This window comes from Salvia splendens, chromosome 2 (assembly GCF_004379255.2).
Source record: "Salvia splendens isolate huo1 chromosome 2, SspV2, whole genome shotgun sequence".
NCBI lineage: Eukaryota > Viridiplantae > Streptophyta > Magnoliopsida > Lamiales > Lamiaceae > Salvia > Salvia splendens.
In genome coordinates, this window is record NC_056033.1 from 41,888,468 (window position 1) to 41,914,464 (window position 25,997).

Below are 25,997 nucleotides of genomic sequence, written 5' to 3' on the forward strand. Positions count from 1 at the left end.
AGTATTTTTTTTTTCAAACCTTGCTTTTATGTACCCTAATAAAATAGAATCGATGACCATATATCATCAATTCTAACTTTTTTCTAGTATTATCCCAAAGTTGACATTATTATAATTATAGTGAAGGCATCATGATAATCATACTATTAACTGACATCATTTATCTTAATTGTTATAATTTTTAAAATTTGATTGTTAACATTATAAATCCTAACTGGTTAATATTACAATTCTATTGTTAATAGTTATGAAATATAATGTGGATGATGATCTATATACAATTAATTTTAAAATGTGTACTTAGAAAGTTTAACTATGAGAGAGCGATTTAGTTTATTATAAAAGTTTTTGACTTCACAATACAAATTTAAAAACACAGAGTGAACTAAAACTTCACTATCATAGCATTTTGATTCGCTCTGTGTGCTCATTATAATAACATTTTATTATTATGAACTAAAATATCTTTATAGTAAACTAAATCGCTTTTACGAGGAACTTCATATTTTATCTGGAGTAATTCATTGAAGTACTAGTGTTACTCTACATCACTGCTCATAAAATGTGATTCAATTTAATTATAACCCTATTCAACAATATTAATTTAACAGTTTCTACTAATATTAATTTATTTAATTAAATTCAAATTACAGTCCAAAATAAATACTCCTCCACTCACGAAAACAGTTAAAATAAAAGAACTACCTTAGAGCATCTTCAATGGCGGACGTCCGGTCGGACATCCGCGACGGGCGACCGGGACGTCCGCCATTGTAACGAAGGCACTCGGATATGGATGTCCCGTATGGACGTCGCATGTCCTCGGACGTCCGGGCGACTGGCGGGCGGACGTCCGCCATTGTGGCATGGGTCGGACGTCCGGTATTTATTTATTTTTATTTTTTATTTTTAAAACTCTATATATACGGCTCATTGAACTTCATTTTATTCGCACCACTTTTTGTATGACTATGTATTTTTTCTTTTTATTATGTAATTTTCCCGTATTCCGTGTCAAAATTGCGGGAAGTCCTAGTGGGAAGGGCGATGGGAAGGGCGGATTGTGCAGGGGAAGTCCTAGTGACGTGGCAGTGGGATGGGAAGTCCTAGTGACGTGGCAGGAGGTGTTTTTGGGAAGTCCTAGTGGATGTCCGAGTGGGACATCCGTGCATTGGAGATGCTCTTACCCCACATGACAGCACCGCCAATCCCAACTGCATGATTACCTCGTTATTCCCGCATTTCATTTCACATCTCCACAAAGGTTATATCCGTATTTCTATAAATTAATTTAATAATTTATACAGTATATTATTCCATTTAATAAATTCCTGATATGAACGTGCCACCACCTCCCTTCCCCGCCGCCCTCGCCTCCTAATTTCCCTTTCCATTTTCCAATTTTATTTTAAATCCTCGCTGCACATGACATGAACATGACTCCCTCGAGATCTTCCACTTCTTCTCCACACAGCCAAAAACCCTAGCTCCCTAAATCCTCCGCTTCTTCTTCACTTTCGAGATTTCGGAAACCGGATTTTTGCAATTTTTTAAACCGTTTTTTGGTTCCGCCGATGCCGAGGATCGTCGATTGACTCGATGGTGTGGAGGCTATTTGATGAAGCCATTGCGGAGATACTCGAGGATTCTGATCCTCTGCTTCCTCTCTTTCTCTGTTCTCGCTCCTATTTTTCTACTGTCGCATCGCCTCAAACATGCCGATGGTGAGCGTGTGTTTACTTTGTTTTACATAGCTAGAGTGATTGTTTTTTAGTGGAATCTGATTCATCAGCTTTCTTCGTTTTGTTTGGTGCAGTATCTGAGGAATTTATTGAAGATTTATCATTCATTGTATGAATCTCATCCTCACCTCTTACTTACATTAATATTACTGATTTTATAGCTATCTGTTTGATTGATGTGATGTGAGGTGAGGTGATGTTTCCTTTGCTAGTCTATCTGGCTTGAGTTCTTCTGGTAGTTGATTGGCTTGGCAATGGAGTATCGCCGTTTGTGTGTTTTGTTTGATTTATCTGTTTGCCAATTGGTTGTTTGTGCTTGGAGTTTATCTTGTCTTATATTGGTAATTTCTTCATCCCGTGACAAACACTGTTGGCGGAGGCTACACATCTCACTCCGTTACCAAAAGAAGCATCACATCTCGTGATGTACTTTTCTGGTCTTATTTTTTGGCTTCCTTCCATTATCAGTCGGAATTATCGAATGTCATTAAATTTCTGTTATTTGTTTTAAGATTTCTATTTTCACATTAGGAGTGTGTTTGTTGCCATTGAGGTTGGAACAGTTACATATGGGATTTTTGTTGTACAGAAACATAGGGCGGAGGCTCATTCACTTAGTGCAATTGAGCAGGTAGTTTGACAATTGACATACTGCTTTTGTCTTTGGCAGAGATGTTATATTATGTCATATTTTATTCTGATGCTCCTGCATGTCCCATGATTTTGTGGTTAGGAAGGAGTTCGAGGTTTGAAAGAACCAACGCTGCTGGTGTACAAAGATGATCACTCTAATTCTTCGATTAACGTTAGTTCTGACGATGATACAAAATTTGGCGAAGTTGGATTTGCAGCAGATGGTACTCACTTACCGAAAAACAATGGTTTGTATGCTGTGTTCGCATTCGATTCAAGGTTTATTTATTGAAATAAAGTTGGTGCTCACTTTTTTCTGTCTCAATTCAAGTTCAGCTACCAGACATGACAGAGATGGAGGTAGCCAGAAAAAAGAGCTGGAAGAAGAATCAGTGTCTGTAAAGGTGTGTTATTGTGCTAGTAGAATATTTTGCTAAAATTGAATGCAGATTTAAGTTACATGCTGTAGTTACTGCTATGTATGCAAGTTCACTAGCTCTGATTGAGTGTTATATGGAGCTTGGTAAACTTTGTTGGAATTATAACAACAATCTGTTGTTTGAAGTTTTGAGTCAGTACGTAGTGATGTATTTGACTCACGAAGAAAACATGCTGCAGGAGTCAATGTGTGTATGCTAGATTATCTCTTGAAAAATCTTCCCAGAAGTTTTTATAGGGTCAGTAGATGTTGAGAAAGATTCATGAGAGTCAGACTCACATTAGGTCTCCCACACAATATCATATATTCATGTCCAAAGTTTGATTAGTTGAACAGAAGGTCATATGTGATTTTATGGAGAAAGTGCTTGGGAAGTGTGGTTGGCTGTAAAACTACCTGAAATATACTTACAAAAAATCTGTTGTATTTTTGCTTATTCTTCTGTTAACTAAGTTTGGATACTTCCATGTACTGTTATAATGTAGTCTAGTTTCTATTGTGCTGTTATTCTTCTCGTTTTCTACCTTCTGTCTCTTGTATGGTCATAACAATGATATAGAGTTAAAAGTACATATATGACCTTTGAAAACTTGCATCTTTATGGTTCTCTATGTACGAGATCACATTTGAAAGTGCATAATAACTGTTGTCTACAGTTTTGAGGATGGTAGCAAAGCTGCTTTTCCTGTTTCTTTCATCATGTAGTTTTGGTTCACACAGGAAGTGTCACATATAGGCAGGGGACATGATAACTCGGTTGCACACACCAGACAGGGGACAAGGATAGTAGATGAGACGGTAAAAGAGATGAAAGACCAGGTGATTAGGGCTAGAGCATACTTAAACTTCACACCAACAAATAGCAGTTCTCATTTTGTCAAAGAGTTGAAGCTTCGAATGAGAGAGCTCGAACGAGCTGCTAGTCAGTCCACCAAAGATTCTAGAGTATCTAGGAGGTAAGGAATTTTCTAGAACTCCTAACCTTCACATTATACTATCACTTAAAAAACTATATATATCAACTTTGTTCAATGTGCCTTAGATTAAATTACCTTTCTGGGGATTGTGATTAGCATTTTTGTATGCTATTCTGTTTAAGGCTTTTGCGCCTTTTTAATGTCTTCTATTACCTGAAAGAAATGGCATGTTTTAGTAAGTCCCGTGATGAACACTTATGTTTACTATGAAGAGGAATTTTCTTGAGTAGTAGAAACTATGGCAGAATTTGTATCATCATTTCGCACATGTATCTGATTCTTTGGCATGTTAGCCTTTCTGAGCCAGGATTTTGTGAACTGTCATGTTGGAGTAAATTTTTTGTATTAAATTATGTTAGGGATGTCAAATCAGTAGTCCAATGGTTTCAGTGGTTTTCTTTGAACTATGTTACAGATTACTGTTTGTGATCATACCTATGTACCTTTTAGACAATGTTGTTAGTGGCAGGTTAAAATCATGCCGTGATAGGGCATTTAACATTGTTTCAGCCTTTCCTAGCTAGTTAAATCATGCTGATGATCACTACACATATTTTAGATAGATGGCTAAGACAAATGTTGCGAAATCACGATGCTTTTTCATGAAGTTTACTGGTATTGCATAAATATATAATCCACTGCTTTGTTAGTTCTCTGCAGAAGATGAAAGCAATGGAATCTACCCTGTCAAAAGCAAGTCGTGTGTACCCTGATTGTACTGCCATGATAAAGAAACTACGTGCTATGACTTATAGTGCGGAAGAGCAGGTTCGGTCTCAGAGTAAACAAGAAGCTTTCCTAAGAGGGCTTGGTGCAAGAACCATACCAAAAGGCTTTCACTGCCTCTCTATGAGGTTGACCGCTGAATATTTTGCATTGAAGCCTGAGGAAAGAGAGCTTCCTTACCAACATAAATTACAAGATCCATATCTTTACCACTTTGCCCTATTCTCTGACAATGTATTGGCTTGTGCGGTTGTTGTGAACTCAACTGTCTCCACTGCCAGGGTAAGTTGTTTTTGTTTCTCCTCTATGCCAATGATTTAAATGGACAAACTTTGTGAAGGCACCTATCATAATTCTAATTGAGGAGAACCGTGTCATGTTTTTGTAGGACACCTGATGTAATTGTTTTTGGGTGAAGTCAATAATGGAAATGCCTGATACTTATGAAACATTCCTCTCTTTGCATGACAGGAACCGGAGAAAGTAGTTTTTCATATAGTGAGTGATTCACTAAACGTGCCAGCAATTTCAATGTGGTTCTTATTGAACCCTCCCGGAAAAGCTACAGTTAATGTGGAGAGCATCGATAATTTTCAATGGCTAGCCACCAAATATGATGTAACTTTGGGGAAGGAAGGTTCAGTTGATCAGCGATATACTTCTGAGCTGAACCACCTCCGGTTTTATTTACCAGATATTTTTCCTCGTCTGAACAAGATTGTCTTTCTTGATCATGACGTGGTAGTGAAAAAAGATTTAACACGACTTTGGAGCATCGACATGAGAGGCAAAGTAAATGGGGCTGTAGAGACTTGTAAGGAAGGGGAGATCTCATTCCATCGCATAGATATGCTAATTGATTTCACAGACCCAATGGTAGCTAAAAAATTTAAGGCCAACTCATGCACGTGGGCTTTTGGGATGAATCTATTCGATCTTAATGCGTGGAGGCGGCGGAATCTAACTGTTCTATATCATAAATACCTTCGTTTGGTCAGTAAACTTTACTTAAATTTATTCATGTCCCCGCACACCATTTGCACTTTGTTTTTGACATAATCAGTTTCATACTATTTACCTTTCATTTTCCCTCTTGATATATAATCTTTAATCGATACTTAGTGAAGGCTGATCTTGTTGTTTTCCTGGGTGGATTGAAGTCAGCTAAAATCTGCTTCAGTGAAGAATTATTTGTTGTAATTTGGTCTAAAAATTTGATGCACATGAAACAGAAGGATTGGCCTTATGTCATCTCCCAGAAATATTCTTCTAACTGCCTTTCACATTTTAACTTTGAATTTCAAGTTCATTGCACATTAAGAGTTTCGTTCTCCTTGCAGGGGAAACAAAGACAATTATGGCTAGCAGGAAGCTTGCCCATAGGTTGGGCCACCTTCTACAAAGACACACTCCCATTAGACAAGAGTTGGCATGTACTCGGGTTGGGATACGACGCAGGTGTGAGGATGGGGGACATAGAACGGGCGGCCGTTGTACATTTTGATGGAATCATGAAACCATGGTTGGATATCGGGATAGACAAGTACAAGCACTTGTGGAATAAACATGTCAAGTTTGAGCATCCGTATCTACAACAATGCAATCTCCACGCCTAGTTGGATTCATAACATAGCATTCTTTGTCATTTTTCAACATTTTTTTACATGTATATCTCAACTCTCATCTTTACCTTCTCTCAATATAATTTTTATACCTTTTTCTTCGACTCGGCCTCAAGGTTATAGAAATCGGGCCTATTCTACCAATAACGGGCCGGAATGCTTAATGCAGATTCTGTATATACAACTCATGTAGGAGCCACTGGTCTCATGTTGAATGTTACTCTAGTATATTACATGAGACCTCGTTAGACTTATTTTTTATTTCTCTTCTGATTTTTATTAAATTTGTTGATTTTTGTTATTGGGCTTAGATGGAGACCACACTCCTTAGTGGCTGGGAGTGGATGATGTGCCACGTGGAGGAAGGTGATTGGTTTATAATAGATTAGAAGCTAGATGCCCAATCCACGGCGTGTGGTTGATTGTTCTCCTTTGATATAGAGAGGAGCATTAGATACGTACACTTGCATGCCCACACACACATACACTCACAGAGTCAAGAACTGATCTCTCCTAAAATGGCCACCATCACTGCCTGCACCTCTACCTCGTTGGTCGCACGCGCCGCCCTCGTGCAGAAGGCCTTGCCCGCCCGCCCCGCGACCGTGCTCGGTAAGACCCTCCCCCCCAACTTGGAATCTTTACTTCAAATTTCCCTTTATTTAGCACACTTTAAAAGTAGGATATGCTTATAAATGATCAGTGATTCTACCATATATTCATGTATGATGAACGAGACTAGATGATCATTTCAGGTGTGCCATCAATCTCAAAGATGGGGAGAGTGAGATGCTCCGTGGAGGGGAAGCCAGAGGGGAGTGACAGCAAGTTGGGGATGGGTGGTTCGATGATGGCTGCGGCAGTGGCGGCAGCGATGTCGAGCCCGGCGGCGATGGCACTGGTGGATGACAGAATGAGCACAGAGGGAACAGGGCTGCCATTCGGGTTGAGCAACAACCTCCTTGGGTGGATCTTGCTTGGTGTGTTTGGTTTGATTTGGGCTCTCTACTTCATCTATACTTCCTCTCTTGAAGAGGATGAGGAATCGGGCTTATCTCTTTGAACCTCTGCTTATATATCCTTCTTCATGTAAAACATCTTCATCATGTGTCTGTAATTTTCTCAATTTCGAGAATGTTTCTGATTAGACCTACCGTAATACCTTTGCATTTCCTGCAATTATTTTAATAGTGCTTGATCATCATTTTTATGTGTGAACCGACAATATATATATATGGAACATCCAATTTAAACAAGATGTTTGTTCGAAGAGAGAAAATAAAAGAAATTGTTATGAGATTTGCAAATATATGGAAGCAAATAATGATGGCTGATACTTCAAAAATATCCTGTAGCTCGTCCACCCTTTGACACGATCCTTTCGCCTAAATGGGAAGACTAAAGAAAACATTTATTCTCAAACTTCTAATTCCGCATGAATTCTTGGAACACAACTTTTTATGTGTATATCTCATATTGATCACAACGTATAAAACATAGGGTTTCAACCCCTTCTGTTGATTTGGAAGGCCGAGATAGATTTTCCATAGATCACAATAAAAGTATGAAAACTGCTTGAAATTTTGCAACCTAAAAATGTGCTAGATAGTTTCCAAATTATTCTTACAAGTGAAAAATATGTGATCGATAGTTCCCAAACAGGTGTTGGAAAGCAATCAGCGTGATTGTACAAGATCACGGAGGAAATCACGAAGTATCAAGAGTGATACTTCGTGATTTCCTCCGTGATCTTGTACAATCCCGCTGATTGCTTTCCAACAAGAGGTACAACAACCATCCTCATTTCCCGCTACATACGGGCAGAACCAAGAATACAAATGGGAAGGACTAAAATTATATGCAAAGAACTTCTTAGAATTTGAGAAGGGGTATCCCCACTAGTGATAAGGTGGCTCGCCACACCAAGTCTAAGCGACCTTCCTTTTGTTTTTAGTTTTACTTGGAAGAATAAATCAAAGGTGAAGTTGTGCACATGGCAAGGTTGCCGAAAATATAAAGTCGTTGGATAAGGCACAAAATAAAGTCATTTTCTCTGGTGAAATTAGTGAATTTCATTATTTCACGAAACTATCAAGAAAGAACTCAATGATTTGAATCATATAAAGATGTTACCGAAGCAAAACAAAACTACGCTTGCTAATATGTAATATCGAATATAATAATCAAATAATCAGCCAATTTAGAAATATAGTTACGTGTTGAAAGTAATCCCCAAAACAAATGTATTTAATAGCACTAGTATATAAGGCATAAAAAGTTTGTGGTTAATAGACGAAACTCGATTTGAGTCACTCAACTTAGACGAAGCAGCACAAAGAAATGGCGGCGACGAGAGTCATGGCATCGGCGGGTAACGCCGTCTCCGCGCCTCAAAGCCTCGATCTCTGCTTCAGAAACGGCAGGTTGCTCACGCAGAATAAACGCCTCTTCTTTGTCCACGATTTTGGCAAAAAGGTAATGCAAAAACTCGGATATATTATGTTGTTTTCGTCTTCTATTTGAATTTGATTGGATATTTACGTTTATAGTTTTTTAATTGGAGGACTTTGTTGTGGAATCTGAAATTCGTTTCCTCATCTTTCTGTTGCGACTGGTGCTTTTACACTCGATGTGTTTAACTATGTTGAGGTTACAAGTTTTTCTCAATAGCTGCCCTTCAATCGAAGGGGAAATGTATATGAATAGCCAAATTGTTATATTACATCTAGAATTGAGAGTTTGATGGATTAGGCGTATATACATAATACATTGGTCAGCTGACAAATTAGTAACTTCAAGCAAAGTTGTGGAAATGATTTTGGAATTAATGGAATAGCTGACGTGATGTTTTTACCAAACTGTGGGTGTATATTGATCAGCTGATGCTAAGCGTTGTCCATTCCTTCCCTTGTGCACATCGTAGCCGCCGCTTCACCACCGCAGTCAGGGCAGAGTCCACCAATGGCTCTGAGCCGTCTGCACACTATGACTTCGACCTCTTCACTATCGGCGCCGGCAGTGGAGGTGTTAGAGCCTCTCGCTTCGCAGCCAATTTTGGAGCTAAAGTTGCGGTTTGTGAGCTGCCGTTTGCTACCATATCATCGGATTCTGCTGGAGGCGTTGGTGGCACGTAAATATTTTCCTCTCGTTCTTTTTCTGATATTTATAATGTATATATAGCATATTTTGTCACGATTGTTGTGTTTGTCGTTCTGTATAGTTTTCTTTGACTTTCACATAAATATGGTTTCAACATCTGGGACTGCTGTAGTTGTTCAAAGTGCTAAACATCATGGAAAAAACATATTCTAAATAATTATGAATATTGAAGTGTGGAGCTTACTGCAGTTTAAGTTAGATATCAGTGAGCTATCAAGCTTCTCAAGTCTAAATTTTTACATGTGTCGTTTTAATCTCTTTGAAGGGCCAATGAAACAAGTTTCGTTTAAACTTTTGAGTCTAGCTGAAACAAGTTTCTTTATCATGTTCTCTTGTAGTAGAATTAAACTTGAGGAGATCTTTTATTTCAAGTTAGTGCTTTTACTTTGGAAGCACTTTAAATTGACTTCGGCCTCTGGTAAACCTTGTGAAGGTGCGTGCTCCGTGGATGTGTTCCTAAGAAGCTCCTTGTGTATGCATCCAAATTTTCTCATGAATTTGAAGAAAGTGGTGGATTTGGATGGAGTTATGAGGCAGAACCTAAACATGATTGGAGCACCTTGATTGCAAATAAGAATGCTGAACTGCAGCGCCTTGTCGGGATTTACAAAAACATATTGAAAAATTCTGGGGTCATGCTACTCGAAGGACGTGGCAAGGTTGGTGATATCCTACAACAGTAGCGTGTTGGCAATCAGTTTTATTCGGTGTTCTTGAGTCTCTTGATTGTTCTATGGTCATTTGTAACTTCCTTTGCAGATTGTGGATCCACATACGGTAGATGTAAATGGAAAACTCTATTCAGCAAAGAACATTCTTATTGCAGTTGGAGGGCGTCCATTCATTCCTGATATTCCTGGAAGTGAATATGCAATAGATTCTGATGCTGCCCTTGATTTACCTTCAAAGCCTAAGAAAATTGCTATAGTTGGGGGTGGTTATATCGCAGTTGAGTTTGCTGGTATCTTCAATGGATTGAAGAGCGATGTCCATGTATTCATAAGACAGAAAAAGTTGTTGAGAGGATTTGATGAAGAGGTTTTTTCCATGACGATTTCATCATACCCCTGTAAAAAACGCTTCATCATATATGTCCTGTGCTTATGTTAAAAATTCCTTCTCTTGTTCTGCAGGTCAGAGACTTTCTTGGCGAACAAATGTCATTAAGGGGTATTGATATTCACTCTGAGGAGACACCTCAAGCTATAGTTAAGTCATCAGATGGGTTACTGTCTGTGAAAACGAACAAAGGAACAGTTGATGGGTTTACTCATGTCATGTTTGCAACAGGACGAAAACCAAATACGAAGGTTAATATTTCCTATGTTGTGAGATTGCATGATCATCGATTTTTTTGTGTACTTGTTAATAGTTCTTTTATACTGCACATGTTTGTGTTCAATACAGAGCCTTTGTTATGATTGAAAGGCCGATAAAAGACTGGATCATATTTGTTGATATGTTGGATCTGTTATTATCCGCACGGCTTCATTATAGTACATGACATAGAAATAACAGATCTTAATTGGTTTTTGGCTTCCCCAACAGAATTTAGGTTTAGAAGCTGCCGGAGTGAATTTGTCAAAAAATGGAGCTATAGAGGTATTGTCTTCTAAGCTTTCTCTCCTGTATATTATTGTTGTCAAGTGAATAGTAATGCAGCTTCTCGTTTTTAATTTATTCAGGTTGATGAATTCTCTCGAACTTCTGTTCCATCAATTTGGGCGGTAGGAGATGTTACTGACAGAATAAATTTGACACCAGTTGCCTTAATGGAAGGAGGAGCACTAGCAAAAACTCTATTTGCCAATGAACCCACAAAACCTGATCACAGGTGCGATTTCTAGTATGGTGAAATCTTTGGTAGATTAGAAATGTTAGTAATAGAATAAGCCATATAGATTATTTGAATATATCAATTTATTGCTCATTGAGATTTAATGAATCACAATGATTTACCCTATGAAAAGCTCTGTCAGTTTTCCACCTGAACACATTTATCTTATGCAGTGCTGTGCCATGTGCGGTCTTTTCTCAGCCTCCTATCGGGCAAGTTGGTCTTACTGAAGATCAGGTGAGAATGATAGCATGCATAGCTGTAATTTGATGGACTGCCATCTCTGATGTCAAATATTTTGCAGGCAGTGAAGGAATATGGTGATATTGATATTTATACATCAAATTTCAGGCCTCTAAAGGCCACCCTTTCTGGCCTGCCTGATCGGGTCTTCATGAAACTTATTGTATGTGCGAAGACTAACAAAGTCATCGGTCTGCATATGTGTGGTGAAGAATCAGCAGAAATCGTCCAGGTTTCTCCTCTGCCTAGTTTAATTTTGTACTGTCAAATATCTCTTTTTACTTGATGGTTTGTGTCATGTAGTATCTCATATTTAAATTCTGATTCCAGGGATTTGCTGTTGCTGTGAAAGCTGGGTTGACTAAGGCTGATTTTGATGCAACAATTGGTATCCACCCAACTGCAGCAGAGGAATTTGTCACCATGAGAACACCTACGCGGAAGATCAGAAGTGCTCCATCTGAGGTAATACCAATTCTGCATTTTTCTATCATAAGTTTTAGGCTCTCTGGAAAGTCCAACCCATTGCTATTAGAAGATCTCTTCCTATTCTGTAATTGGGAATAAGATTACATACACTGACTTGTATCAGTGAATTAGGAACCATTTTCCCTAAACCTAGACTAACCTAGGTCTATAAATAAGTTGGTTTGTTTGAAACTGATGTTTGTAGTGTTTTCCTGAAGTTTATTATTTCAATCGAAGGGTTGAATTTGCTATGAAAGATCAAGAGATCGATCATAAATTCATAAACCTTCTATAGGTGTAAGATGGTGTATTAATTTACGAGAGGGACAGATATGCGAATGGCTTATTATTTTAACTACATCGAGGCTGCATGATCTTGAACTGTTTCCTACGCAAAATCCAGTTTTTCTTTCATAACTCGAGTCAATAGAACTTAAAACCTCCAACTCCAGATGTTGCTTCTTAGTATTCCCATTTGAATTGTATTTAATCTTCTTAGGGCCCATTCGGTTTGAAAGATCATATCTCATGATTGAATATGTATTATATTTAATTCATGAGATTGAATCTCACAATTTAATCCTAGATGGATAATCATATGATGATAAGTCATAGCTACCCCCTCCAACTAAAATAATCTTACTAACTTAATCTTAGATGGATAACCATATGATAATGAGTATTAGCAACAGAACGGCACCTTATTGTTGTATCTTTCACATTATCTCAGGGAAAATCAGATTCTGATGCCAAAGCTATTGCTGGTGTTTGATTCGAGTTTATGCAACGAAAAACTGCTGCATCAAAGGATATACATGTATGGGGTAAGGCATGTAATCACCATATATAGCCATTCCCTTAAACTTGCATCATTCTCTCTCTTCTGCTGGTTTTATTTGTGTGTTAGTGGTTTAGATCTGTATGTTCACTTATTATTCTAAGTTAGGTAATGCAAGATGATTATTATGTTGATCTTATGTCTTTTCTTACTGCTGTGTTATTATAATTTTTTAGGAAAAATTATGTATCTGAATCTAGACCCGGGTCTCATTTTTCTGGACCTGGCAAGATCCGGGCCATTGCCATCCTCGAGTCTCACTTTCAGATAATATTAGCTGCTTAAGATTTTAACTTGTCTCCGATTTCGTGTTGGCAGCAATCCACGCCGGGCCAGTTGAGTGACCTCAGTCGTTGCCCTTCTCCGGACAGCTATGCATATGCAGTTGATGAAAGAGAAGTAGCAAAAGCGGCTGTAAAAAATGTGTTTCTTCTGTTCACCTTCTTGCATAGATGCGATTTCTCATTGGTTTTGTTTAGTAAGTTTATTCAATATTTATGGAGAGTTGTTGATAGAATCTTATTTTAAGAGTTTGAAACTTTTCGATGCCAAAAATCAACTTTACTTCCATAATCCGTTTATATTAAGCCCCTAAATCCTAATCCCTATGATATATTTTATTAATATTATTGAAGAAATGAAATCATCTGAATGGAATAGAGTAACTAATATTCCAAATTAATTATGTCATCTACTCTTAGAAAATGTGAATAGATTTTACGAATAATTCGTCATACCCGAAGTGTAAAAATTTTCATATCGACTTATGTAGGAGTAATTCTTTTCGAGATTTGTAATTCATTATTTAAATAATTATTGTGTAACTATTCAATTCTCGCCTCTTTTCATTATTATAAAATGTTATTTAGTAAACAATGAGGGAAACTGTGATTTTTATTCATACACTAGTTTCTTATATACAACATAAAGAAACGTAATAATAAATGTCGGATGCATATACGATATTATCAAATTGAAATTTAGTAATGAGCAAACATATAATTAAAACAGATAAAATGAAAAAAATAATAATATTAAACTCGACTCAGATTGATTTTAGGCATCTTCAACATATTTAATAAATGAGGCCACTTTCCTCCCTCTCTCAATTCTCTTTCACTTTTTTGTTTCTAAAAGATACTCCTACTAGTGTTAAAGAGGTGGTCCAATAAATTGAAGTGTCAGTATAATCATCAATGGCATATTCACATAAATACATACCACCACACTTTAAAAAAAGAAAATAAAAAATAGAAGCCACCATATTAGATCATTTATCTGAGGTATCAGAAAATTTATCCCAGGTTGTTGCAAATAGAGGTTTAAATTGTATAAGGATTCAAAGTTTATCTCAAACAAGATTTGTTCGAAATTTGTTAGCTTTGTAAACAAGTTAAGTTCGATTTTGGAGCCAAGCTCGATAAAGTATTCGAGTTGATCCTCAAGCTCTACAGTGTAGGGTTATGTAATGTTAGCTCATGAACATGTTCGGTTCAATCATTCGATCATTTGAAATAAGAACGAATAACTATATTCAATCATTCGATCGCGAAAATCGACAACGAGTTTATTTTTGCTAGTTGAAGAAGCACTTGGGTTTCGATTCCATAAGTAGTGGAAATTTCATTTTTTTCCACATAGTTTTTGCATTAACTCACTCCTATTAATATACTACTTTGTATATCATATGCTAGTTTAGATTCCACAAGGAGTGGAAAATTCATTTTTTTTCATATTAACGTCACTTTGAATGTGAATGCAATAACTTTACGTTTCACATAGTTTTGCATTAACTCATTCCTATTAAAATACTACTTCTCCGTATGAAACTAACGTATTACACGGACACTTATAACATGAACTCGAGCTCTATTCATAGCCACTAACAAAATCAAATTTGAATTAAAACAAAAAATATAAATTTATTTTTCATGTAAATAAATAGAAATCTGAAACCCTACACTTCATTTCCGACAAAAGAAAAACGAGTAATGACCAAAATTGGTCCTGAACATATGGTCATTTTACGTTTTTGGTCATAAATTTTATCTTTTGGATTTTTTTGTTCTGAACATATGAAAATTTGTTCATTTTGGTCCTGGACTAACTGTTCCGTTAAAAACTAATGGTCAACGTAAAATGACCATATGTTCAAGACCAATTTTGGCCTTTACTCTTAAATCCTAACTGATTAGTTGAAGTAATGTATGTATTTTGGCATGAATGTGGAGTGGAATCATGATGTAAAAGCTTTATTTGACATCAATAGATTTAGTAATGTTTGAATTTCTTGCTAGTAAGGTATGTATTTTGAATGTGGAGTGAAGTAATGTATGAATTTTTTAACGTAATAGTTAGTAGTCCAGAACCAAAATGATCAAATTTTCATATGTTCAGGACAAAAAATCCAAAAGATAATGTTTAGGACCAAAAATATAAAATGACCATATGTTCAGAACCAATTTTAGCCTTTACTCAAAGAAAAACCGTCTACCAAAAAGAAAGAGACAAAAGAAATAAAAATAAAAATAAAAATGGGAATTTGAAAGTCAAAAATCGGCACGTGCGAAGGCGCTCCTCTCTTCCCCACACTCCCAAAAAAATTCAAACACAGGCGCCATTTCCATCCATAACTTCTCCCGCGCCATCTCTCCCTCCCTATTTCTTCCCCCCTTCCCCCCATAGCTTTCTTCACCACCACAATCAATGCAGGAGCACCAACGGCACCCCGCCACCCCGATCTCCGACGCCGCCTTCCTCATCAAGCGCGGCAAGAAGCGGGGGAGCTACAACTGCGGCCGCTGCGGCCTCCCCAAAAAAGGCCACAACTGCCCCTTCGGCGCCGAATCCGATGATGCCTCCACTCCAGCTCCCGCCTCCGTGGCTCCGGAGACGCCTCCGATGCGGATGAGAGCTCTCTCATCCGATGATGTTAAATTTGCGGCGGAGTTAGTGGATGATTTGGAGGAGGACGGGGAGGATCGGGAGGAGATTGATGAGTATCCGGATCTGGATCTGGACGGGTCGGGCGGGCTTCCTGCGAGCTGTTTGTGGGAGGTTTTGAGGAGATTGCCTCCCGTGGGGATGCTGTCGGCGGCGCGAGTGTGTAGGGGGTGGAGAGAGACGACAAGGAGGCTTTGGCGGGCGGCGGAGGAGCTCCGGATTAGGGTCCCGGCGAAGGCGCAGATTGGATTTGTTGGATCCGTGTTGCAGAAATGCCCTGGACTGTTGAAACTATCAATTGCAATTGAAAGGTAAGGGTTTAGGGAAAGCTGTGATGGATCTATTGTTTTGTGAATGGGATCGGGATTAATAGATTAATACTATCTGTCTCATTCAAATTTTAGTCAATTAAACATGAAAACAGAGATCAGTGATTAATAAACCTGATTAAGTGGAAAATTGAATTAGCATCTCATGTAAAGTGGTGAAAGTAATTGCAGGACCAATTTGCTGATCAGTTAGGGATAGGGCTTGAAATTTCTGATGTCATTGGTGATTGGTGGGATCACTGATTGGCAATAAGGTTTGGTTTGCTTTGATCTGATTATGTGTTTCTGCATTTGGTTTTCCAGTGATGTTGATGCAACGATGGTGGCCTGCATTGCGTTTTCGTGCCCTAATTTGCAGTCTTTGGAGATCTCGACGTCTGATTCCTGCATCAACCGGATCTCTGGGTATTGATTCTAAGTCTTTGATGCTGAGCTACATGTTTTTTTATTGTGAATTAGTAGTGTATTATGTGGGTGTATAGATGCTTTCTAGTCATGGAATTGGGGGATCTGTGACTGATTTGGTATTTGTAAAGGCTTATTTAAGTTAAACATTAATTGGCCGATCAATTCTCTGCTTACATCAAATAGGACTGAAGATATATGCTCGTTTTTATGTAAGATAACAAGATAATTTATAGGCTGTAAGTTTTTCTATCCTTTGGGAGTGAATATGATCTATTCTATGCACCTGTTGAAGAATTATTTCAGTTTTTTTGAACTCTTTACTGAATTCCATACTCTAGAATACAAATTGTTCCATCATAATTCGAGTATTGTATTATACAGGAAAACATTTTCTTCTTGATACAGATGTCGTAATGTTTCTCCAGATAATATTAGTATCTTATTTGATTGTTCTTGTGTTGGACTAATTACCAGGGATGATTTGGCTCGTTTCATATCTGACAAGAAGTGTCTAACCAGTCTCAAGATGGAAGGCTGCTCAAACCTGGGTGGTTTTGTTTTCTCTTCAACCAGTCTGTCTAGCCTCTGTCTCTCTGATCTTCATTCACTCTCAAAGATGGTAATTTGTGTGTCCAGGATCAGTTCTTTTGTCATGTTAACTAGTATCGTTTTTTTACTTTACAATGACTTACCTGTGCATTGTCGTGGACAGGTTTTTAACTGCCCCAGTTTGAAAGAGCTTTCTTTGGAATTTTCGCACCTAGAGTCCGACACCACTGATCTCACCTCTGTTATGGATGGTCTTGGAAGAAGCTGCCCGAAGCTTCAGAACATCCACATTGCTTCTGCTTTGCTTTCACACAATGCCATTCTGGCTCTATCATCTGCCAATTTGAGGTTTGTGGTGGAATTTTGTTTCATTTCATCAACACTTTATGTTTGAGCCTTCCTATAATCATATATCTGCTTCCGTTTCAGGGGACTGCGGATGCTTTCTCTTGTTCTTGGATCGGGAATAACTGATGCATCGGTAGCAGCTATTGCTTCGAGTTTCACAAAGTTGGAATTGATTGATCTTAGTGGGTATGTTTTAGCTCCAAAATGATACTAACAAATTTATATCTGAAATATGCTTACACGAAATACTTCATCACAGGTCTAGCATCAGTGACAGTGGTCTCGGGATGATCTGCAATGTCTTCCCTGAAACATTATCAAAGTTACTTCTTGCTCTTTGCCCCAATATCACTTCGAGTAATGACCATAACCTGGATCCACGCGACTTAACCAATCTTCTTGTTGGAACTCATTTTTATGCCTTCCATTTCTGTAGGTGGCATTCAATTTGCTGCAGCTCAGCTCCCTTGTCTGGAACTTATGGACTGTGGAATGACCATATGTGATCCGGATTGTGAAAAATCCACTGATGAAGAGGATGATGACACCGAGTTGCAGAAAACACCCAATAGCAAAATGCACCTAACATACCAAAAGTTAATAATCAAGCATAACCGGTTGAAGAAACTAAGCTTATGGGGCTGTTCTGGTTTGGATGTAAGTTTAGCATTGTCGTCTAAGTTTGTAGTTCACTTATTTGTTCCTGCTTCACAATCTGATCACGAGAATTCCCAATGCAGGCATTGTATCTAAATTGCCCTAATCTCTATGAACTGAACCTCAACTCTTGCAGAAACTTGCATCCAGGTATTTTCTTTGAATATACTAGAGGAAGCTACTTTTCTGTATATCGAACCAATCGTTTCCTTTGAACTCGAAACTGATACTGATACTGCATTTACACCAGAGAGGCTGCTCCTTCAATGCACTAATCTAAATAGTGTGTATGCAATGGATTGTGAAAACATGCTTATCAAAACCATTGAGACTCAGGTAGTTACAACCTACAACCTCTGCTTCTTCACAATTGCAATTGATGTTTCTTCCAGCTTTGTGTAGACATCAAAAGCAACACAGAAACCTCACTAACTCTTGTTCGGTGCTTTGCAGGTCGACAGCGACTATTCACCAGTAGAAAATCAGTATTCGTCGAAACGCCTACCAGATGGCTCGAAGAGAGTTAGACTTCCATATTTTTGCAGCCCTCAGGTAAACACTTAGAACTCTCTCTTTCTTCATCATTTTTTCATCGAAACGTTTCATGGTTTTTTCTTTGTAACCAAAGTGAGTTGTGTCTGTGCAGCCATGTGATGATGGTGAGAAGGGAAAACGGCCCACGAAACGCCACTGTGCAGTGATTGCTTATGGAGAGTCTGTATGATTATGTTACTATCTGTTTGTTGAATATTATGTCAGTCTGAAAACTATTCAATTATTATTATTGTTTACTAATATTAGTACGTGTAGTTTGTAAACTCAGTAGAGGCGTTAGTGCCTTAAAAACATGTACTCATTCAATAAATTTATCCGGTTTGTAGTTATAGAAGTTGAATTTCCTATGATATGGTAGAGATTCAGGTTTGATTTATAAAATTTCCAACTTTATTATTCTGGAGACATTGTTTTTTGAGGTTTGTTGTGAAGAAATATAGTAGTTTTAGTTTGGTTGCAGAATATTGTAGCAATGATTATTTTGTTACATTGGATACAAAATTTATAACGAGTTAGAGTAAATGAAAATTTTGCTTATATATGCACTTCCACATTTATTTTTGAAGATGGTTTTCTTCTGAAGGATGGGAAACTTCATCAATTAATCCAAATCATAGGAATTCTATAAGGACCTGTTTTGTAGTGTGGACGGGATATAGCAATAGTATTAACATAGGATAAAATTTTCGGGGCAAAAGTAGGATAATGTATGGATAAAATTTTTATCATATTGTTTTGTAGAAAAAATAAGTTTTTAGGATTATTGTTAAGCAGGATGTAAATGACATAATTACCCTGCTAATTTAGATCTATTTTGAATTTGAAGAAACTGCTGTAGCCTTAGTTAACCAAAAACAGAAGCCAAATTTCATCCAGAAATTTCAAAATCATTAGATTCACTCATAAATGAGAGGAAATATACAATGTCTTGGCAGAACGTCTTGTTCCAGTTGCAGCAGCTGAATCAAATCCCAATTTTAAGTAAGTTCTGGACCCTCAAATTCTCGATCTTAAACATTCAGGTTTTTCTTCACAAGTTGGTTATTCCCCCTCCACCCCCTTTCTCCTCTTCTTTGCTTCTCTAATTATCACCTAATGCAGCATGCTAGAAAAGCTTTTCAGCTGCAGTTGTAAGGAAATTGGTTTGAACAAAAGCAGGATAAAATTATAAAGTTTTTCTTTTTAATGAAGCATAAAAAAAATGCATGGCTTTTTGCTGGTCTCAGTATAATGGTAGAGTAAATAGAAAATTTCTCTGAAGTTTCTGCCCCATTTGTCCAATAAATAGTTCTCTTTGGATTGGATGCGTCCATTTAGTTTAATTATCACCTAACTCACTGTAATTGTTCCTACAATACCAATCATCTACTCAGACTCTGGTGAAATTCATAAAACATGAAATGCAGGCATATTGTTGGTTTGTGTGGGCCTCCTGGTGCCGGAAAGAGCACTCAATGAGTTATGGGTGCAAAGGTCTTCTTTCTTTAATGAGCGAGTAGAGTCTTCTGAAGTCGCAATTGTTCTTCCCATGGACGGATTCCATCTTTATCGTCGTGAACTGGATGCGGTGAAGGTAGTACATAATAAATCTTAAACATCTCAACTGCTGAATTTCTTGTACATTCTTATACAGTTGCATGATTTGGCTCAGGAATCCTGCTATTTTGCGTAGAAGTTGGCAGTGATATACAACCCTGGGAGAAACTATCAGACTGTTTGGCTGGACTCTTAAGCTTTAGAAAGGATTATAAACTTTCAAATTTGTTTTATTATGGTTTTTTCGGAAGATCTTATGAGCTGTTAGAAACAAGAGTTCCAACATCGCATATTTAGGTGAATCGCATCCCCCTTCCTCGAGTTTTAGTAAAATTACCAAATAAAAATCCTATTTTACATAAAAATGTTGAAAGTAGTATTTATGTCACTTAGGTTGTGTTCTAGATATATAGTTTTAGCCTTTATGTCAGTTAAAGCTCTTTGTAATTCCAACACCTTATTACCTTAGAATCTCCAATATCTTACTTGTTCTCATCTCTTCAACGGCCTAGTTTTGAAATAAGATCTAAGAGCTTATGACTTTAAAAGAATATCTTACATTCAGATTTGCAATATTTAACCTACACTTGTGTCTAATATCTTACATTCTCTAGAAGCCTTGCTAGATCTCTAGGAATTGCCATATCTTATTTGTGCTAAATTAAATCCATATGAATCTGAAAAGATCACAATAACAGAATTCTTAATGCGCAGTTGTGCTAGGAGCATTAGAGTACTAGTTGCAGCTAGGTAATATGGGATTACATCAATAAGAAATGCCATTAAAGCATTTCTCTATCCTAACTAGTTCCCAATCTAGCTTTATATATTCTCTTTAGTGTGTTCGTCCATGAAATATTGTCCCCTTTTACAATTTGGTGCCTACTCTTATTACTTCACAATTTGTTCTTTGCTTATAGGATCCAGAGGAAGCTCATGCAAGAAGAGGAGGTGAGTCATTTTCCTTAATAACTTGATTTTGGTTCTTAAATGCATGAAACATATTGATCTTTCTTATGGTGATTCAGCTCCTTGGACATTTGCTCCCGACCGACTCTTGAAATGTCTCACAAGTCTGAAAAATGAGGTGAAATTTGATTATCATGAATTAGTATGTGTGCGCTAACTGCTACATGAATTCATTTTTACACTTTTGCACTTTACTCTTCTGTTCTGTGAGATAACCAAGTAATAATAAGTGTCTTTCTTATTAGACCCTTTTAAATATGTGCACTTTGTCGTTAAATTCTTTGTATTCTAATTTTAGTATCTTTGTCGTTAATTTTATATCATACTTTTTATATCTTTTAAAGTTTGTTTACTACTGCAGGGATCAGCTTTATCTTTTTATTTAAAATTTTCATTTTCTACAGGCACAAAGTAGTGATAGTTGAAGGTAACTATTTGCTTTTGGATGAGGGCGCGTGGAGGGACATCGCATCCCTCTTGGACGAGAAGTGGTAATATGCACCCCATTTAATTTTTTTAAAATTTTACTTTCAACTATAGAGTATAGCCCTGGGAGTAATACAAACATGTTCGAATCTTTTCCAACATTAAGTTTTAGTAGCTCTAAATATTTGGCATAGGTTTCTCCTCCTTATTAATGCCATTCGTGTTAGTTATGCTTGTTATTGCCACATTATTTTGTTTGTGTCTGCTTAATACCTCCATTCTGATTTAAAAGTGAGGCCTACATGCTTTGTTGAGCTGAGAATTGGACATAGTTACGTTTTACTTATTAATTTGTATTGGCTCTTCAGTCGAACCATCCTTACGTTCTGATCCAACAGTGAGTCCGTGCTTTGTTGGAATTTCTTTACTTCTCTCACGATACATTTAGTTGCCTCAGCTGTACTTCAAAATTTAAGACAGATGTAAATCAAACGAACCTTATTACAAGCACATCATATTTTACTTTGCAGGTTCATTGACGTGGACATTCACAAGGCAATGCAACGGGTCTTGAAAAGACACACATCAACAGGAAAGCCTCGCGATGTTGCTAAATGGCGGGTAAAATGTCGAATCCCTTATTTGTGCAGTAATCAACTTCACAAGTAACTATGGTCTCAAGTGTTGACTAAGGTAAAGGTTTGTTTTCACCATCTCAATTGTGCAGATTGACTACAATGATCAGAGCTCATAATGAATTCAAAGAAGAGAGCAGACCCGTTGATCAAATCAGTCGACTTCTCCTAGGCGAATCACTTCGCAATAAAAGGACTGGATTCGTGCGCTCGGCTCCATTCTTCAATAACGGCACGGCTGAGCATTGCTTCTGTAAGTACTGTTCAAGATTTCATGCCTAGTTCGTTAAGCTTTTTTTTGCAGTTAGGTTTACTCTGGAAATGTACATTGCAGTTCCTTTTCTTTGAATAGTAATATTATTACAATAGTACTATTTTTTTAAAAGAGATTACTATTTTTTAGTAGTATTATACAAATATCCTGTTAAAGGATTTTTTTTTATTATTCCTCCTAGTGAATCCATGTGAACCAATATTATATAGAGATCAAATTTGAGTAACAGACGCACATGTCGTTGCTCCCTCCCCATATAAATTTATTCCCTTACTATCATTTCTTAATTTTCTTACCTTATTAGAATATAGTACCAATCCCACAAAGAGACCAATTTGCACCTTTTTTGGCAAAGAATTTTTCTTCACATGAATATATTACATAAATGCAAGGGGACTGTTAATAAAGAAAAGAAGCACACAGAAAATAGTTTAATATACAAGTCAAATGGTATTATTGAGGCACATTAACTAAAGATTCTGAACAACAGTCTCACCACAAGAGTAACAATAATAATACTATATAATAAAAGTGGAAAGATTTTAACTTGATTAAAAAAAAGGGCAAGCATATAACAATAGTACAGACACAATCCAGCATCCTGCTCCATCCATCTTCTCTGTTTGGTCCAGCCAGCTAAGATCCAAGAAGCAGCTTCTGGTTTTGAATTTGAACACTCTCAGATTCTTCTCTTGCATTTCTCCATCGCACGAGGCGCTGAAATCGAAACCCCACCACCCCATTCATTGCTAATTCATGCGTCAAATCATAAACACATCTTGCCCTACTACCATCAGTGCCTCTGTGTGTGTGTGTGTGTGTGTGTGAACAGTTTTAAGAATTGCTGGGAATGTGACCATGTGTAGATGTTTCAACACATGTAGCAATAGCTAGCGGAGTAATACAGATATGATGCTACTAACCGAGTCCCTTTGCCTCAGTGCCCTTCATTATGCGCAGGCGCTTGCAAGATCCAACAAACATCCTATTAATTTCATACAAAACCAATGCTTAATGAGTATACATATATGAGTAGTTTGATATCTATGGTTATGGAAGCAAAATTTACACCAAAACATCCTAGTAATTTCATACAAAACCAATACTTAATGAGCATATATGTTTGAGTTGTTTGATATCTGTGGTCATGGAAGCGAACTTACTCCAAAACATCCTAGTACTTAATTTCACACAAAACCAAAACTTAATGAGTATACATATATGAACAGTTTGATATCTATGGTTATGGAAGCAGACTTACTCCCACGGCACGTCTCCAACGAGCATCCAGTCCCCGTCCTTGTCTTCATAAGTAGGCACATAGTCAGAGCTATTCAGAAGGTCCATCAGCTTGCTCTCGTTCATGAAGTCCAACATTCCTTGAGTGTCACATTTACCTTTTTCCATTTCCAATCACCACAAAACATTTGAACAATCAATATTTGGAAACTTATAGTAGGAGTATTAGTTTCCTTTACCAATAGTGAAGGAACTGAACATTTTGCCCAATGCATCTGACAGCTCTTGGTAAGTCTTGTACATCTTCAGATCAACTTTCCTTAGGTAGGGCGCGCCGTCCATGCTCACCTTCACGAAGGCGCTCTCCTCCGCCGCGCTCCTCGCCATCACGTTTTTACGGAACGACCGGACCGGCGGCCACCCCACCACCTGCGCCCTACATCAATTTACAACCAATCTCAGCTGCAGTTTATCAATATTTCTAGTGAAATTCCGCTAGAAAACTCGAACCAACACACACTGCAATCGAAATCTCTTGCTAGTTTTTCATAACCAATCTCAACTGCAATTAATCGAAATTTCTCTAAAATACCGCTAAAAACTTGAATCAACACACCACACGCACACACACACAGCAATCGGAATCTCTAGCTAGCAAGTTTTTATCATAATGTACAAAAAGCTTAGCCTAAAAAACGCATTTAACTTCTAATTAACGCATCCTAAAACACTAAAAAAAATTGCTAGAGAGAGAGAGAGCCATACTTAGCATAACCATCTCAACTGCAACTAATCCAATTTTTTGGTAAAATTCCGCTAAAAACTCGAATCAACACACACACACGCTGCAAATCTGCAATCGAAATCTCTTGCTAGCAAGTTTCGATCATAACGTATAAAGCTTAACCTAAACGCATTTACCTTTTAATTAACGCATCCTAAAACACACGCACACAAAAAATGCTAGAGAGAGAGGGGCGTACTTAGCAGGAGGCTTAGCAGAGCTCGTCTTAGCATCGTCGGTCACATTTTCCCGCTGAAAATGAGTCTGATCGGAAGGCGCATCCTTGGAGGAGAGATTCAGCTTCAAATCGACGGTTTCCTCGAAACCTCGCTTCTTGTCGCCGGCGCCGGGCAATCCGAGGCGCAGCTCAGTCTCCTCGACGTCAAGAGTAGTGATAGTGACGGTATCCACCATTGTTGATCGATTCCAGTGGAAGTAGATTGATGAGTAATTGATAATGTGATAATGGAAAGGTGAGAGAAAAAAGAGTGTATTTGCAGAGAAAGGCGTATAAATATAGTCGGAAATTGTCTGTTTAAGGAAAAAAAGGGTCGACACGTGGCGCATGGATGAGCTGGATATCCCAATCCTGCTGGAAATTCTGTAGACACCTTTTTATTGCTCTGTTTCGTGATTTGTATAATTATTTTTAGATTATTTTCCTTAAAATATTAAACTTTTTTCTAATTTTTTTTAAGTTTATAAAATTAATTTTTTACTAAATTGAAGCTAACATGCATGTCAATGGAAATGTCTATATATAGCTGGGATCTCGACCGATCTCACTGTCGGCTCATGAAAGTCGGAAAACTCCATTAAATTCTGTATGGAGTTGGGGCTTACTTCCGTTTTTCGTCTACTCCCCCCGTCCACGAAAAATAGGGCACTTTCATTTTCTGCACTCATTATCTATAATGCGAACTCAATATAAGCAAGCAAGTATCGATTAAAACTGCTTGGTTAACAATGAAAATTAAGTTCACAATATGCAAAGCATATGCATCCAAGCAACAAAATTTCATTGTAACCAAGTAAAACTGAAATTATTTAGGGGAGGGGGATTTTTATCATCCTATAATGTTTTAGGAATTGCATTAATCAATTAAAGCTAAATCATTTCAGGGGAGGGGATTTTATCATCCTATAATGTTTTAGGAATTACGTTAATCAATTAAAACTTAAACTTAACGACGATAACATTATTTAGTTTAGTAAAATTGAATCAAAATTCAATGGGCAGGGGAATGAGATTTTAATTTCATTTTCCCATGTTAAAATATAGGAATCCTTTATTCACACATCTATAAAATGTATGTGTGTGTTCCAATGATGCATCCAAAGCCTCACTTTTTCTTGAACTACGATTTTGTAGTAATTTATGATAATCGTTAAGCAGTTAGTGTTTGAGGATATATATTCTCATTTGATAGTTCGAGTGCTTCAAATAATTCACTTACAATTGTGACATAGACATAAAGTATATTCTTCTCATTTGTTATTGACTAATTATTTTTTTGTATTTGTAGAAAAATTTGAGTTGACAACACTACTTTATTAAGTGATGGCCACATATGTAAAGTGTGTGTATGAGGTTGATGTTGCAACTTTAATTTGCTTTCTTCAAAAACTAGGTTTGTACTTTAATTCATTTCCTCAAAAAA

General features: G+C 37.3%; 5 protein-coding genes and 1 pseudogene across 8 annotated transcripts; 5 read left to right on the forward strand and 1 right to left on the reverse strand.

The window, feature by feature from the left end:
* The first annotated feature begins 1,334 nt into the window (after nucleotides 1-1,334).
* Nucleotides 1,335-6,240, forward strand: LOC121792932 (probable galacturonosyltransferase 6). Its single transcript, XM_042191070.1, has 9 exons — nucleotides 1,335-1,724; nucleotides 1,817-1,851; nucleotides 2,332-2,373; nucleotides 2,476-2,623; nucleotides 2,712-2,779; nucleotides 3,535-3,770; nucleotides 4,442-4,799; nucleotides 4,989-5,510; nucleotides 5,858-6,240. Exons 1-9 carry the CDS (start codon nucleotides 1,619-1,621, stop codon nucleotides 6,131-6,133), a joined length of 1,791 nt encoding a protein of 596 aa, XP_042047004.1. The 5' UTR covers nucleotides 1,335-1,618; the 3' UTR covers nucleotides 6,134-6,240.
* A 325-nt stretch (nucleotides 6,241-6,565) lies between these two features.
* Nucleotides 6,566-7,298, forward strand: LOC121792933 (photosystem II reaction center W protein, chloroplastic-like). Its single transcript, XM_042191071.1, has 2 exons — nucleotides 6,566-6,751; nucleotides 6,895-7,298. The coding sequence occupies exons 1-2, from the start codon at nucleotides 6,658-6,660 to the stop codon at nucleotides 7,200-7,202; spliced, it is 402 nt and encodes a 133-aa protein (XP_042047005.1). The 5' UTR covers nucleotides 6,566-6,657; the 3' UTR covers nucleotides 7,203-7,298.
* A 1,105-nt stretch (nucleotides 7,299-8,403) lies between these two features.
* LOC121792934 (glutathione reductase, chloroplastic-like) lies at nucleotides 8,404-13,239 on the forward strand. 3 transcript variants are annotated; one of them, XR_006048965.1, is made up of 12 exons: nucleotides 8,404-8,614; nucleotides 9,019-9,269; nucleotides 9,732-9,957; nucleotides 10,058-10,336; nucleotides 10,432-10,608; nucleotides 10,847-10,900; nucleotides 10,984-11,132; nucleotides 11,309-11,372; nucleotides 11,440-11,610; nucleotides 11,709-11,843; nucleotides 12,577-12,675; nucleotides 13,003-13,239. XR_006048965.1 is itself a non-coding variant. In XM_042191073.1 (12 exons), exons 1-11 carry the CDS (start codon nucleotides 8,480-8,482, stop codon nucleotides 12,616-12,618), a joined length of 1,683 nt encoding a protein of 560 aa, XP_042047007.1. In that variant the 5' UTR covers nucleotides 8,404-8,479; the 3' UTR covers nucleotides 12,619-12,663; nucleotides 13,003-13,239. The 3 variants fall into 3 exon arrangements, 1 of the variants encoding a protein (XP_042047007.1); XR_006048964.1 differs by having other exon boundaries at nucleotides 12,577-12,670; XM_042191073.1 differs by having other exon boundaries at nucleotides 12,577-12,663.
* Nucleotides 13,240-15,320: 2,081 nt separating this feature from the next.
* On the forward strand, nucleotides 15,321-18,880 carry LOC121767016 (F-box/LRR-repeat protein 17-like). Its single transcript, XM_042163235.1, has 11 exons — nucleotides 15,321-15,938; nucleotides 16,260-16,361; nucleotides 16,839-16,983; nucleotides 17,077-17,261; nucleotides 17,343-17,447; nucleotides 17,521-17,618; nucleotides 17,698-17,918; nucleotides 18,002-18,068; nucleotides 18,169-18,254; nucleotides 18,372-18,470; nucleotides 18,565-18,880. Exons 1-11 carry the CDS (start codon nucleotides 15,391-15,393, stop codon nucleotides 18,640-18,642), a joined length of 1,734 nt encoding a protein of 577 aa, XP_042019169.1. The 5' UTR covers nucleotides 15,321-15,390; the 3' UTR covers nucleotides 18,643-18,880.
* Nucleotides 18,825-22,519, forward strand: LOC121780156 (annotated as a pseudogene).
* Nucleotides 22,520-22,740: 221 nt separating this feature from the next.
* On the reverse strand, nucleotides 22,741-24,841 carry LOC121767024 (auxin-induced protein AUX28-like). 2 transcript variants are annotated; one of them, XM_042163241.1, is made up of 5 exons: nucleotides 24,536-24,841; nucleotides 23,792-23,988; nucleotides 23,575-23,692; nucleotides 23,237-23,298; nucleotides 22,741-23,030 (listed from the first exon to the last, which is right to left on the reverse strand). In XM_042163241.1, exons 1-5 carry the CDS (start codon nucleotides 24,748-24,750, stop codon nucleotides 22,993-22,995), a joined length of 630 nt encoding a protein of 209 aa, XP_042019175.1. In that variant the 5' UTR covers nucleotides 24,751-24,841; the 3' UTR covers nucleotides 22,741-22,992. The 2 variants fall into 2 exon arrangements, with proteins under 2 accessions (XP_042019175.1, XP_042019173.1); XM_042163239.1 differs by having other exon boundaries at nucleotides 23,575-23,710; nucleotides 24,536-24,838.
* Between the last annotated feature and the right edge of the window lie 1,156 nt (nucleotides 24,842-25,997).